Source organism: Lipotes vexillifer, unplaced genomic scaffold (assembly GCF_000442215.2).
Source record: "Lipotes vexillifer unplaced genomic scaffold, Lipotes_vexillifer_v1.1 scaffold591, whole genome shotgun sequence".
Taxonomy (NCBI): Eukaryota; Metazoa; Chordata; class Mammalia; order Artiodactyla; family Lipotidae; genus Lipotes; species Lipotes vexillifer.
This window is the reverse complement of record NW_006791954.1, coordinates 3,832,530-3,845,445: the sequence shown is the minus strand read 5'-3', so window position 1 is coordinate 3,845,445 and position 12,916 is coordinate 3,832,530. Positions and strand designations below refer to the sequence as shown.

Here is a 12,916-nt window from a genome sequence, read left to right as displayed (position 1 = left end):
GAAAGAGTGGTTTGATGCTAACTCATGGAGGAGGGGAGGAGGGTCCCTTCGGGGTTGGAAAAGCCCAGGGGTCTTATCAAAGCAGAGCTGGAAACAGGATGGAAACTCAGGCTACCCATCTGTGTACAGGGAGCAGTGCTATTACCCCAGAAGACCTGGGATGGTCCTGAGATCAGTGGATCTCTTCCCTTCCCAAGTCAGGTAGTGACATCTCTGTGAGAGGCTGGACACAGATATAGAGGGCTCAGGATTTTTTTAACCTTGTGGTTTACATAAGGCGTGATTGTGGAGAAAGAACTCAGGAATTCTAAACATCGTCGTTCAGATTCTATGTTCCTTCCATTAGATTATTTTCAAAGAGAAACACAATAGTTCAAAGGTAATATCATCCCCGTATTCCACGGAAATTCATTCTCACTGTAAAGTAGTAGGAGGATGGGGGTATAGCTCAGTGGCAGAGCATTTGACTGCAGATCAAGAGGTCCCCGGTTCAAATCCGGGTGCCCCCTCTCTGTACCAGACTTTTCGCGTTTTCTTGGTCTTGCAATGCACACGTCGAAGTTTACTTACAAACGCGAGGGGAAGGATCCTCCAACACTGCTGACCCGTTTTGCAGTCGGGCGTGGGTGGAGTGGCGTCCCCGGCCCTGCCGGATCACGTCCTCAGTCTGTTGGTGGATTGTACAAAGGCCCACTCTCGTAATGGTAGGGTGGAGGCGGGAGCACCCGCAGGTGGCCCTGCCCGGGGACCCCAATTGCTGTTGGGAACAAGAGAAGCTGAGTCTCTAAGGGCCGGGCTCGGGCTAGGGAAGGAAGGCCGAGAGGAGTCTATGAGAGCGTGTAGGATGGAGAAGTGGGCGCCAAGAGAAATGCTAAGGGAACTCTAGCAGGGCAGGAAAGGGGGACCCAGGCCCAAAGGAAGGCCTCTGAAGTGTGGAATCTCTAGGGACTTCCCCTCCCACATTCTCAAACTGCAAGTTTCTTACATCATTAGAATTCTTTAGTTCAGAGCTTCAGGAAATAAACCCTGCACCCAGATGAGTAATCTCTTGAGATTCATTTTCTCTCCATCTCTTGTAAACATTGGACCTCACCTCTGTTCTTGCGTCCAGCACAGCGCCTGCGCCAGAGAAGCACTAATAAGTCATCTGCGTACCTTTGCCAGCAGAGGGGGTATAGCTCAGTGGTAGAGCATTTGACTGCAGATCAAGAGGTCCCCGGTTCAAATCCGGGTGCCCCCTCGGTACCTTTTTAAAGGCATTCGGACTCCGATTCTCCAGCAACAATTTTCTTTACAGCTTTTTTTTTTTCCTTCCACAATTTTGTGTTGACATTTCCTTCGCCACCTCTATTTTGGGCAGATTAGGAGCGGCGAGAGTACGAAATACAGGAATTCTAGAGCAGTGGCTCTCGAAATGTGGTACCGAGAACAGCACCACCACCTGGGAACGTTTTAGAAATGCGGATTCTCGTCCCTATCTATTGAGCTTGGGGGTGGCCCTAGAAATCTATGTTTTAATAAGTCCTCCAGGTGATTCTGATGTACACTCAAGTTCTAGAAGCTTACATTAAAAAAAAAATTACAGGTCGTTTGCTTCTAATTATTTCCAAGTTGCTGTTTCAGCCTGAGTTCTTATCAAGAGATCTTTTAAAACAGACAGCGGGGCATCCCGGACGGGAGAATGTACAAAGAAATCAGTGCCGGAGCTGGAATTTCGTCCTGGGACCTCTCACTTTGACCTCTCGGAAGGTAGGGCCAAAGACTTGCGAACCTGCCCGGCTGGAGTAGGAGGTCGCGGGCAGCTCCAGGCCAGGACCAGAAAAGTGAGGAAAACCGCAGAACAGGCGCGTTGCGGCTCGTCATGTGCCCACTAGAGGGCAGCAAGAAGCTACAGCTGGAAGCAGCAGTCTTTGATCCTGAGAGTCGGCAAAAATAGCAATTTAAATGAGACAAGAAGAACTTACAGATAGGCCTTGTCTTGTCCCATTGTAATTGAATAGAGGGCTTAGGACTGGAGGATTTCGCTTCTGGGACCCTGGGTCCTGAGGAAGGAGGAACTGGGATTCTGAAAGATTAGAGAGTCTTTAGGACCCCAGCCCCGTATATGTCAGGGCGCCCCCCTCGCCCCTCTATCTCCCTCCATCCAGCGCTCGAGTTTCTTGCTGTCGTACGAAGTAGGTCGGGGAGGGAAGAGGCACCTCCGTGTCCTGACCTGATTCCCTGCCGTCTATTAAATATCCTAAATTGCAGGTATTTTATTCTGTTGCGGTAGGAAAAAAAAGCGGGGGGGGGGGGGAGGATATTTCTTCCCACCTGAATTGTGGACTCAGATCCACACCCTCCACATTGGCACACTGGCCTTTCTAACACACTTGGGACCACTAGGAGGAGCAGCTACTGTGAGATACAAGGCCTGGGGGGCAGGGAAGAGGCTGAGCTGGCATCTACCTGCAATGGGGAAGGGGAAGGGGGCAGGAGGGAGAGCTCTGACCAGCTGGGACCACCCAGCGGCAGGAGCACAGAAAGGGCCTCTGGTGCCAGGAACTGCAGCTTACTCAAGGCAGGGGCCGCTACTGACCATTAGCTTAACTACTGGGCACCAAGTCCAGTTCAGAGACTAATGGGAATGAGAAGGAACAGACAGTGGGGCACACGTTTTCTAACTAACAGACTCACGGCATAACTGCCCCGCCTCCAGGGCAAGATGGGTCCATCTTTGGCACCTCCTCATGCATCTGCAGAAATATGAGCTTAAAGACTTGATATATGCCAAATAATACCACTACCCCTCACAAAACAGCCATACTCAACGTGCTGCCTCTGTGCACCGTATCTGAGAAACAGGGCAGGGAGGGAGGGGTAGAGGGAGTGAGGCAGGTGAACCCACAAACTCTGTGCACTTCTTCCTCCAAAGTCTGCTCTGAAATGACCTCCCCCACGGAGCCTCCCAAAGGAGGTGCTCACTCCAGCACCCCCAGACTACATTCACACAGGCTTAGATCCATTTCTGTCATGAGCTGCCCTTCATCTTTTTCCATATGCTTCTGTCATTTGTCTAAAAGACTGGATGGAGGTCTGTCTAAGAGCAGGGACGAGATCTCTTTCTCCCATCGCCTTCTCCATCCTACCCAGAAGTGCTCAAGCTCATAGCAAGTGCTCTGAGGATCCACCTGCCTGAATGTGGGGGACACTCAGACTCCCCCTACGGGGTAGGAATGTGTTACAAAGCCTGGGTTCCAGGTGCTGTGTCTATCTCATCTTCATCAGGAAGAGCCAGGACCTAGAAAATGTTGTGGCCCTGATGAATAAAGCTATCATAGCGGGGGGGGGGGATCTATCCCCAGAGCCTGCTATAAGGTGGTGGCAGTTGGGGTGAGACATTTCCTTGCTCTGGGACTGGCTGGCTTTGAAGATTGACTGGGTCGGGCCCTGAGGAGGCCTGGGGTCCCCGGAGAGGAGGGTGGCCTCGGTTACCTCCTGGGGGTGGGAAGGGGTCCAGGTTATTTCAAAGTAGGGGTGAGCCAGGCCCCCTCCACCTCCATGTCTGCTGGGCTGGGGGGCAAGACAATGGGGACAAGGCAACTGTCTGCTGGCAATGGGGGATGGGGGTGGGATAAAGTGGAGAGGAGCCACGGGAGGGTGTGGAATTCAGGCCTCTGCTGTAAGGGGAGATTCTGGGGTGGGGGTGGGCATCAAACCCACACAACTCCGTGGAACAGCCCAGAAAGTCGGGAAGCCTGGTGGAGCTGGGTCGGGGGGTGGGTGGTAGGAGCTCATGGTCCGAGGAAGAGGTCTGGCCTCTTGAGCCTTTTCTCCACCGCTTTCCCCCGGGGAGTCAGGAGGGGAAGGGAGGCAGGAGCTAAGGTGCGGTGTGGGGGTAGCTGATGGTCTTCGGGGGTTCTTCCAGCCCGAGGGTCCCCCGCCCTGTCCCCCTCCTGCGTCCGCTGCCCCCCTCCCCCCGCCTAGGGAGCGGCCGCGGGAGCTCACGGGGAGCGCTCGGGCAGGGCTGAGAGGGCTGGAGAAGCCTCAGGGCGAGCTCTGGAGGCGCCGCGCCCCCCGCCCCGCCCCGCCCCCTCCCCGGTCCCGGCTCCGGGAGGCCGCGCTGCTCGCTCGCCGCCCGCTGGCGCTCCGCCGCTCTCGCCGCTCTCGCCGCTCTCGCTGCTCGCCGGCCCCGCGCTCCGCCGCCGCTCCGCCGCCCACCCCTCCGCCTGCCAGCCCGGGAGACCGCGCCGCCAGAGCCCGGCCGGGGCAGCTGCGGGCCGGGGGCGGGCCCTGGCCCCCACCATGCGGGCCGAGCTCTGGCTCCTCGTGCTGGTGCTCAGGGAGGCTGCCCGGGGGCTGAGCCCCCAGCCCGGAGCAGGTAGGACTGGCCGGAGTTGGCTGAGGTGGATCGGGGCGGGGGTCGGGGGGCAGGTAGGCGGGCGTGGGCATGGGCAGGTACCGGCATGCTGGCGATGTTTGGGGCGCCGGGGGGTCGTGTCTGCGGCAGGCCGGGCGCCCTGTGGACTGTGGCAGGTGGACAGGGACCCCACTTTTCTAAACACACAGGGTGTATGAGTGAGGGAGGAAGCGTCAGGCACTGATGCCCCGATCTCCCCTTCCCTCCTGGAGGGACACTGGAGGGACCCTAGTAGAGGGGGATCTATAAGGGAGTGGGCTCTGGCCCCAAAGGGGGCAGTGGGCGAGACAGAGGGACCCATGGTCACACCGGATGAGGCTGAATTCTGATGAGATGTGGAGTCTGGGGTGCCTCCTGTCCCAGTTTTGCCTCCTTTTTCTTTTCCCTGCCCCCACTCCCAAGCTGACCCAGGCTGGGGGCTGGGTGGGAGCAGCCAGGAGGATGGAGGAGACCCAGCATCTTTCCTCCAACAAGGGCACTACGGGCCTGACGCCTTCCTCTCTCCGTTTGGTACTTGGAGAGCAGGGCCCAGAAAGAAGCAACTTGCCGCTCCCCCACCCCCAGCCTCCAGGGTCCTCCTGTCACTCCTGCTCTGCTCTGCCCTGGTGGTCCTTGGCCTTTAGCTTCTCTGGCTCTAGATTGGGGGGTGGGGGTGTCCTATCTTGCACACTCCTCTTCCGCACAGCAGTTCTCTACAATCATCGCTCTCACATGGAAGCCCTTTCTGAGATCTACCTTGAGTCCCTCCTGTTATAAAAGGAGAACCATTTTTCAACAAGTAATTTTACATCCTCCTCTTTCCTCCTCATGTACATAGAACTTCTCTGGGGTTGGGGAGGTGGGTAATTGCAGTCAAGCCTCTTGACAGAGAGAATTGGGAAGATAGTACTCCATGCCTCACTGGCATGCATGTCCCCCAGATGGATGGAGCAGGTGGAGGGTTTGGCGAGAGTGATGCTGTAGTTGGGCTGCTGTGTCTCAGGGGTGTTCTGTCATCAGGCAAAGCGTCAGTGACAGTGTGCTTGACTTTAATGATCCCTGAATGTAGCTGAGACAGGCCTGGGTCCCTGTTGAGAAGGAGGGTGTGGGCAGAGGACAGTGGAGGCTGATATGGCAAGAGGCTGCTGGTGAAGAGCCACCAGTTTTCAGAGAGACCACACGCAGAGAGTGGCCAGAGACTTGGTTTCTAGTCCCAGCATCTCACTTGCTGTGTGACCTCGAGCAAGTTACTTTCCTTCCCTGGGCCTATTTCCTCCCTTATAAAGTGAGGCTGTGGGCGAAATTTTTAACTCTTGGTGGTGAGATTATGAGAGATCTTTTTTCTTTTTTAATGTTTGTCTTTCCTTTTCAGATTTGTTAGGATATGTTTGGGGTAATTGAAAACAATTTTTTAGATCTCAATATAAAAAGGAATGGGTTGGACAGGTCAATTTTTGAGGTCCTTTGCAAACCCAACCTGGTGGGATCTTCTGAACTTAGGATGTGACTGGGTGGGTGAGAGACGGCTCTGAACCTGACCGAGTTGGGAGAACCTTGGAGAGGGTTGGGGAAGGGGGCGTTGGGAGGAAACAAGGATGTGCTGGGCCATGGGGGCCAGACCCAGGCCTGGCTGAGGGCTGCCTCTTCAGAGCTGGGTTGGAAGAGTAGATACCCTGGGAGGTCAAAAAGAGGGGGCAGAGATTTGAATCACATCTCTCAGTAGAGGACACCCTGTCTCCTCCGCTTTGACAGAGATTCAGCCAGGAGAAATGGACTTTCTCTGCAGCAGGAGAGATTGGTTAGACCTAAGGAAGCTCTAAGAAGCCAGCAGGGGCAGCTGTTACTCCCAGTGCTGTGCTTTTTTCACAAGGGAAGGCTGGATTTGAGGGGGCCCCTGTGTGGAGGCAGAGGGATGTCTTCTGGGAGAAGAGATGTGGGGTGGGACATTCTGGGGGAGGGTTGCTCCGAATGGTGGTGGAGCCCTGGTGATGATGAAAGGGCAGCTGGGAGCTGGACCTGAGGGGTGCTGCCATCCAGCCCCAAGGCTCCAAGTCTTCTGCGCTGCGGTGGGGATGGGCTCAGGAGGGAGCTGAGATCTCCCCTCCCGCTTGATGAATTGGCTTGTTTAGTGGAGCCTTGAAACTTTGTCTGTCATTAAAATGGGAGCAGGAGAAAGATGAGTGACCCAAAGATATAGTCAGGTGGCGAGACCAGCAGAGGCTGATAGACAGACAGATGGACAGACAGGAAGATACTGGGGTGCACAGGGGGAGCGTGGGGGTGGTGCACTCAGGGTCTGGTCCAGGGGAAACCGGAAGTGCCTACAGCAGACAGAGAAGGAAAAGGCAGCTGGACGTGACTTCCTGGCTGTCAGGAGACCAGGGCCAGCACCGACCCCTGGTGACCCTGGCAACTTCCTCCTTTCTCTGACCCTTGGTTTCCCCATCCATAAAATGAGGTTTGGACCAGATTGCCTCTAGGGCCCCTTGAAGCTATGACTCTGCTTCCGGCCTCCTCCTTGCTCACCAGGGACCTCCAAGCAGAGCGAGACTGAAATCCAGATTTCTCACAGTGGCCGTCGAACAGCCCCTCTCCACCTCCACCCCTGCTCTCACTCTGCCGGCGGCCATCCCCCAAAACCCTCAGGCTGCTGTCCCCTGGGATTTGCAGGTATCAGGCTTCTCTTCGTCCAGGTCTCCATCAGCTCAAGGGCCACCTCTCAGAGAGGCTCACCCTGAGGGCTCTGTCCAGAGTAGTAACCATCCCCAGCCCTCTCGTCCTTCTGTTTCCCTCACAGCCTTCTCACTACCTCACGTTGTCTCATTTGCTGAATTACTCATTTTGTGTGTGTCTTTCCCGACTAGAATCTTCATGGGCACGGGGGTTGTGTCTGCCTGTTCCCTGTTATTGCCCCATCACCCAGCACGGTGCCTGGCACACAGTAGGGTCTCAATAAACATGTACTGAGTGAGTGAATGAATCAGAGGGGGTCACAGACCCCAGTCTGTCCCTTTGAGAGAAACTCAGAGAGGCAAACCCTTCTTTTCTCCTCTGCTCCCCTCTTTTCTCCTGAGCTACTGGCCATCCCTCCCTGCCCCTTCCTCATGCCTCCCTCTCTCTCCCCAGATCAGGGTCCTCAGTGGGTTTCTGTCTGCCAGCAGGAGGGGAGAGGGTGCAGTTGGGGGCTTTGTAACTGAGGGGCAGGATTTCAGCTCAGGGTCTGGAGCCTTCCCCAGGCCCCTCAGAAAGTTGGTCCTCATGTGAAACCCAGGAAAGGCAGGAGGACTCTGCTGGGTGCTTTGTGCACATTATTTTATTTAAGACTCAAAATGACTCGGCCGATGTAGGTTTTATCATTTCCATTTTCCAGAGGAGGAAACTGAGGCTTAGAGAGATTATGCAGTTTGTCCAAAGTCATAGTCAGTAAGCGGTAGATTCAAAGTTCAGTCTCAAGCTTGTCTGATTCCAAACCTGTGCTTTTTTTTATAACTTCCCACTGCGGAGCACAGGCTCCAGATGCGCAGGCCCAGCGGCCATGACTCACGGGCCCAGCCGCTCCGCGGCATGTGGGATCCTCCTGGACCGGGGCATGAACCTGTGTCCGCTGCATCGGCAGACGGACTCCCAACCACTGCGCCACCAGGGAAGCCCCCAAACCTGTGCTTTTTTTTATAACTTCCCACTGCGGAGCACAGGCTCCAGATGCGCAGGCCCAGCGGCCATGACTCACGGGCCCAGCCGCTCCGCGGCATGTGGGATCCTCCTGGACCGGGGCATGAACCTGTGTCCGCTGCATCGGCAGACGGACTCCCAACCACTGCGCCACCAGGGAAGCCCCCAAACCTGTGCTTTTATTGCTGTGATACTACAGGGAGGGTTTCTGGTGAGGCTGTGCCACGAGGGAAGAGTCTTTTCAACCCTGTGGGTTGCAGGTACTCAGGACATTTAAGGATGCCTCCCTCCCTTCCTTCCTCTTTTCCTTTCTCCCTTCCCCTCTTGCTCCCTCCCTCTCTTCCTCCTTTCCTCTATTCCTTCCTTCCTTCCTTCCTCCCTCCCTCCCTTCCTTCCTTCCTCCCTCCCTCCCTTCCTTCCTCCCTCCCTCCTTTCCTTCCTTCCTTCCTTCCTTCCATCATCCATGTGTGCTTGATGAGCATCTGCTCTATGTCAGGCACCTGGAGCCTGTGGTGGCACAGGTAGCAGCAATATGTCAGGATCAGGGCTGGGACAGTGCATGTAGCATTTGGGGTGAGGGGCAGAAATGTCAGAGGAGGCACTGGGAAGAAGTGACATCTCATGAGACTTGAAGGATGAGCAAGAGCTCATCAGGAGAAAGATTTATTTATGGAGCAGAGTGATCTAGGATGAGAAAATTGCATGTGTGAAGCCTCGTGGCCAGGGAGAGTAGGGCTGCGTCCTGCAAAGGGCTTTAGGAAGATGGGAGGCTGGAGAAGCCAGCAGGGATCCCATCATGAAGGGGCTCAAGTGCTGAGTGGAGGAGCTGGGTTTTCAGCCAAAGGGTCATGGCGAGAGGGGAGCATGGGAGAGATGGAATGAAGTTTGTCCTCTGGACAGGATGCTCTGGCAGGCGTGTGGGAGACTGGCCCAAGGGCATTAAGGGTGGGGGCTGAAGTTGCCAACAGGAAAGAGGTGACGGTGGCCAGGACTGAGTGGTGGCCATGAGGCTGGAATGGCAAGCTTGTGTGATGCATGGGATGGAGGTGGCTTGGCCCAGGCGCTGGGATTGCGTGACCAGGCCTGCAATGAAGTCAGCCTGTTGCTTTTTGCCCTGGAGCAGGGCAGGGGCACCAGAAGAGGGTTGGGGCACTACCACTGGGCAGTCCCCCTGCATTCCAGGGGCTACAGTCTGCCAGAAAAGCTCCCAGGTTCGGACCCAATGGCACCCAGTGCATTCTGCCCTGGGGCTGCCCCTGCACCTTAGGATACAGCCTGGCATTGCCGGTCACCTCTTGTACTTTCTGTGGTCTGAGCAGAGCCTGCACTTTTTCTGTGCCTGAGTGCAATTCCTGTCCTGGACTAGTTGTGTGACCTGGGGAGATTCCTTAATGTCCTTGTGCCTCAGTTTCCCAATTTGTAAAATAGATCTAAAACTAGCACCTCTCTCATAGGGTGACTGTGAGGGTTAAATGAGTTAGTGGGTTTAAAGCCCTTGGAATAGTACCAGCACAGAGTAACCATTCTCTAAAAGTCAGCTGTTATTTTTATCATTACTGTCACTATTGTGACATCCCACTAGACTGTATGCCACTTAGGGCCATGGGTGGTGGAATGGATGAATACATGACTAGCGTATGCTCTGGAAGCTTCTTGCTGGGAAGAGGGAGCTCTCCAGTGCAGGGCAGAACGCAGAGCAGGGGGTGGCTGAGGGTTGGATAGGTGTGTAACATGTGTGTGAGCCTGCAGGGGGAGGGCCCAGGCCTTCAGGCAAGTGTGTGTGTGCATGTGGCCCCAACACACACACGTGAGCAACCAGCCGTGTTGGCTCCTTCTGCAAGCGGAAGGGGTGATGTCCCATCCTAGCCAACTGGGAGGGGGCAGGGTGTCGGGGGTTGGGAGGGCAAGATTCAGGGTTAGGACAGAGTAGGGCAAGGTTCCTCGGCAACCTCCCTCTCTGTCCCGCGCCCCTGTCTCCTTCCTGGACACTTTGCCTCTGGTCCTGACCCTGAGCATCCCTGTTTATATCATTAACTTTTTTTTTTTAATTAATTAATTAATTTATTTATTTTTGACTGCGTTGGGTCTTCTTTGCTGCATGTGGGCTTTCTCTAGTTGAGGTGAGTGGGGGCTATTCTTCCCTGTGGTCCACGTGCGATGGCTTCTCTTGTTGCGGAGCACGAGCTCTAGGCACGTGGGCTTCCATAGTTGTGGCAAGCGGGCTCTAGAGCGCAGGCTCAGTAGTTGTGGTGCACGGGCTTACTTGCTCTGCGGCATGTGGGATCTTCCCAGACCAGGGCTCGAACCCTCGTCCCCTGCATTGGCAGGTGGATTCTTAACCACTGCGCCACCAGGGTAGCCCCTCCTTGTTTAAAAAACCTTCTCATTTATGTTTCTTCCTTGATGCTCATGGTGGCCTGTGCCATAGGCATGATTCTCATCCCCATGTTCGTGATGAGGAAGCTGAGGCTTAGAGAGGTAAACTGATGGGTCCAAGGTCACACAGGTTGTGGTGGCAGGTGTGCCCTCCCTGGCCCCAGCTCTGGCTAGGCCTCTCTCCCTGCCCTCTCCCCAGGCCTCAGGCCCCCACCATCCAGGCTCCCTCCTCTTTCGGTTGCAGGACTGTGATGCCTGCAGATCCCCAGCATCCCTTTCTGGGCCAGCTGAGCTCCTCTGCTTGCTCTGCACATGCTCCTTTCCTGTTCTGGTTCCTGCCCAGGCCTGAGGGCTGCTTTCAGGAGGACCCAGGGAGCTGGGCAGACCAGCCCAGCACAAATAGTTCTGCCACCAGGGGCAGCTGTGGGCCCCACCCGAGAGCGGCAAGACAGCCCTGGCTTGGGGTCTGGGCCACAGGCAGGCTGCCTTCCCAGCACTGGGCTCAGGTCCATCTCAGCCAGTGGACATCTTGGGGAAGGGGTCTGGAGACCACCCTCTCTCCATCTTTTCCAGAGCATCTGGTTGCAATTAGGGGCAGGGGAGTGAGAGGGGGCCGGCAAGGATCCAGCAGGCGCCAGCAGCCAAGAATGACTTAATTGGATAAAATGCCTAATGACAAACCAGAGCCCCACAGCGGGATCCTGGCCCCAGTCCCAGGCCTGGTCCTGGGCAAGCCTTTTCTCAACCTCTGTTCTTGATGGCTCCCAAGTTACCTCCAGTACAGTGTCCTCAGTTGTGCAGTGATTGAGCACCTACTGTTTGCGAGGCACCGAGGATACACATTTACGGAAGGTGGGAGGGTCCTGTGGGAACTCAAGTCTACCAGGGAGACAGGTACAGTTAGACCACCAGCAGATGCTCTAGGAGAGAGGGCTACATCCAGGAGCTCTGGGGAGGGGTTGGGGCAGGTCGAGGTGGAGAAGGGCATCTGACACAGTGCAGGCCTGAAACTGATGGAGATCACAGGGAATGTCACCTCCACCCGTCTGGTGGTCTGTGTCCCGTATACCCGTCCATAGTAGGTGTGGCAATTGGAGAGACCGTATAAGACACATCTTTGGGGGCATAAATCTTTCTGAAATGGAAAAGCATGGTTTCTGTGTCATTTGGAATAAATTTAATGACCTAGAGGGAACTGGAGAGAGCATCAAGTCGAGGAACGGCTGCTAGATGGCCTGTGTGCAGCCACTCTCCAATCCTGTGCCCGCAGCAGTCATTGCTAGTTGATCATGACAACCTTTCCTGCTAAACACAAATGGAACCTCAGAATTCTTCACATTTAGAGTGCTCCTGGCTGTCACTAATCGATTGGAGATGGCTTTTGAGATGAAACCTATTTGCCATCATTGATGGTGTCTAAGCTCCTTGTTTCATGGGGAAAGTGACTTGCCCAAGGTGTTTGAAGGTAGTGACGAGACTAAACAGTGGTCCCCGCTATGGAGACATCTTCAACTGTCACAACCTGGGAGGAGGTGCTACTGGCATCTAGAGGGTAGAGGCCAGGGATGCTGCTAAAAAATCCTGCAATGCATAGGACAGTCCTCCACAACAAAGAATTATCCAGTCCAAAATGTCAGTAGTACCAAGGATGAGAAGCCCTGAACTAAAAGAACTCTGCTCTCTGGCTTCTAGTCCCTGGAAGGTGAGATTATGTGCCATTTATGGTAGAGAAATAGGGAACTGGTTTGGAATGTTCCAGAGCAATTGTTCTCACCCTTGTCTGCTGTGTAAGGTCCAGGTCTTCTCAGAAGCTCCCCGGGGGGTCATTTAAGGATCCTCATGCACAGGCCACACCGCAGACCAATTATATCAGAATCTCTGGGGTGGAACCCAGACAGCACGAATTTTTAAAACTCCCCAGATGATTCCAGTGAAGTTGAGAATAATCACCCCTTTGGGGGCAGATAAGGGAAACTTATCTCCATCCCTACCTGCTGTGTGACCTTCTTTAACCTCTGTGAGCTGCTGATTCCTGTCTGCAAAATGGAGAGCATCATATCTGCGGTGGAGGGCTAAAGTGTTTCCTGTGCAAAGTGTGTGGCTGGAGCTCAGTGCATGCTGGGTATCTCGTGCCCTGAATGTCAGTGTCCCCAGAGTCAATGACGGCATGGGAATCAGGGCTTCTGCAGAGTAAGCAGGCTGGTCCCCCTCCAGGGCCTTCACTCTGACTGTCAGGACTCAGCTTTCTGTCCCCTTCTTCCAGGTCAGGATGCAGGCCGAGGCTCTGGAGGGGCCGTCCAGGGGACCACCATGCAGGGCTGGAGTCGGAGAGCCCGAGAGATCCCTGGCCAGGTGTCGGAGCCGGACAGGACTCAGCTGAGCCAGGACCTGGGTGGGGGCACCCTGGCCATTGACACACTGCCGGATAACGGGACCAGGGTGGTGGTAAGTGCTGGAGGGACATGGAGGGGGAGGGAATTGGCAGTGGGG

The 12,916-nt window shown here is 55.2% G+C and overlaps 1 protein-coding gene and 2 non-coding genes across 3 annotated transcripts in view; all 3 read left to right on the top strand.

Moving 5' to 3' along the window:
- Window positions 1-437: 437 nt before the first annotated feature.
- On the top strand, window positions 438-509 carry TRNAC-GCA (transfer RNA cysteine (anticodon GCA)). The gene has a single exon. It is a non-coding gene; the product is annotated as a tRNA-Cys (tRNA).
- Window positions 510-1,168: 659 nt separating this feature from the next.
- TRNAC-GCA (transfer RNA cysteine (anticodon GCA)) lies at window positions 1,169-1,240 on the top strand. Its single transcript has one exon. It is a non-coding gene; the product is annotated as a tRNA-Cys (tRNA).
- A 3,009-nt stretch (window positions 1,241-4,249) lies between these two features.
- Window positions 4,250-12,916, top strand: part of PLXDC1 (plexin domain containing 1) — a 63,555-nt gene continuing 54,888 nt past the window's right edge. The window contains exons 1-2 of the mRNA XM_007465150.1: window positions 4,250-4,360; window positions 12,690-12,871. Coding sequence (XP_007465212.1) covers window positions 4,285-4,360; window positions 12,690-12,871 — 258 coding nt within the window. The 5' untranslated portion in view covers window positions 4,250-4,284. The remainder of the gene's footprint in view (window positions 4,361-12,689; window positions 12,872-12,916) is intronic.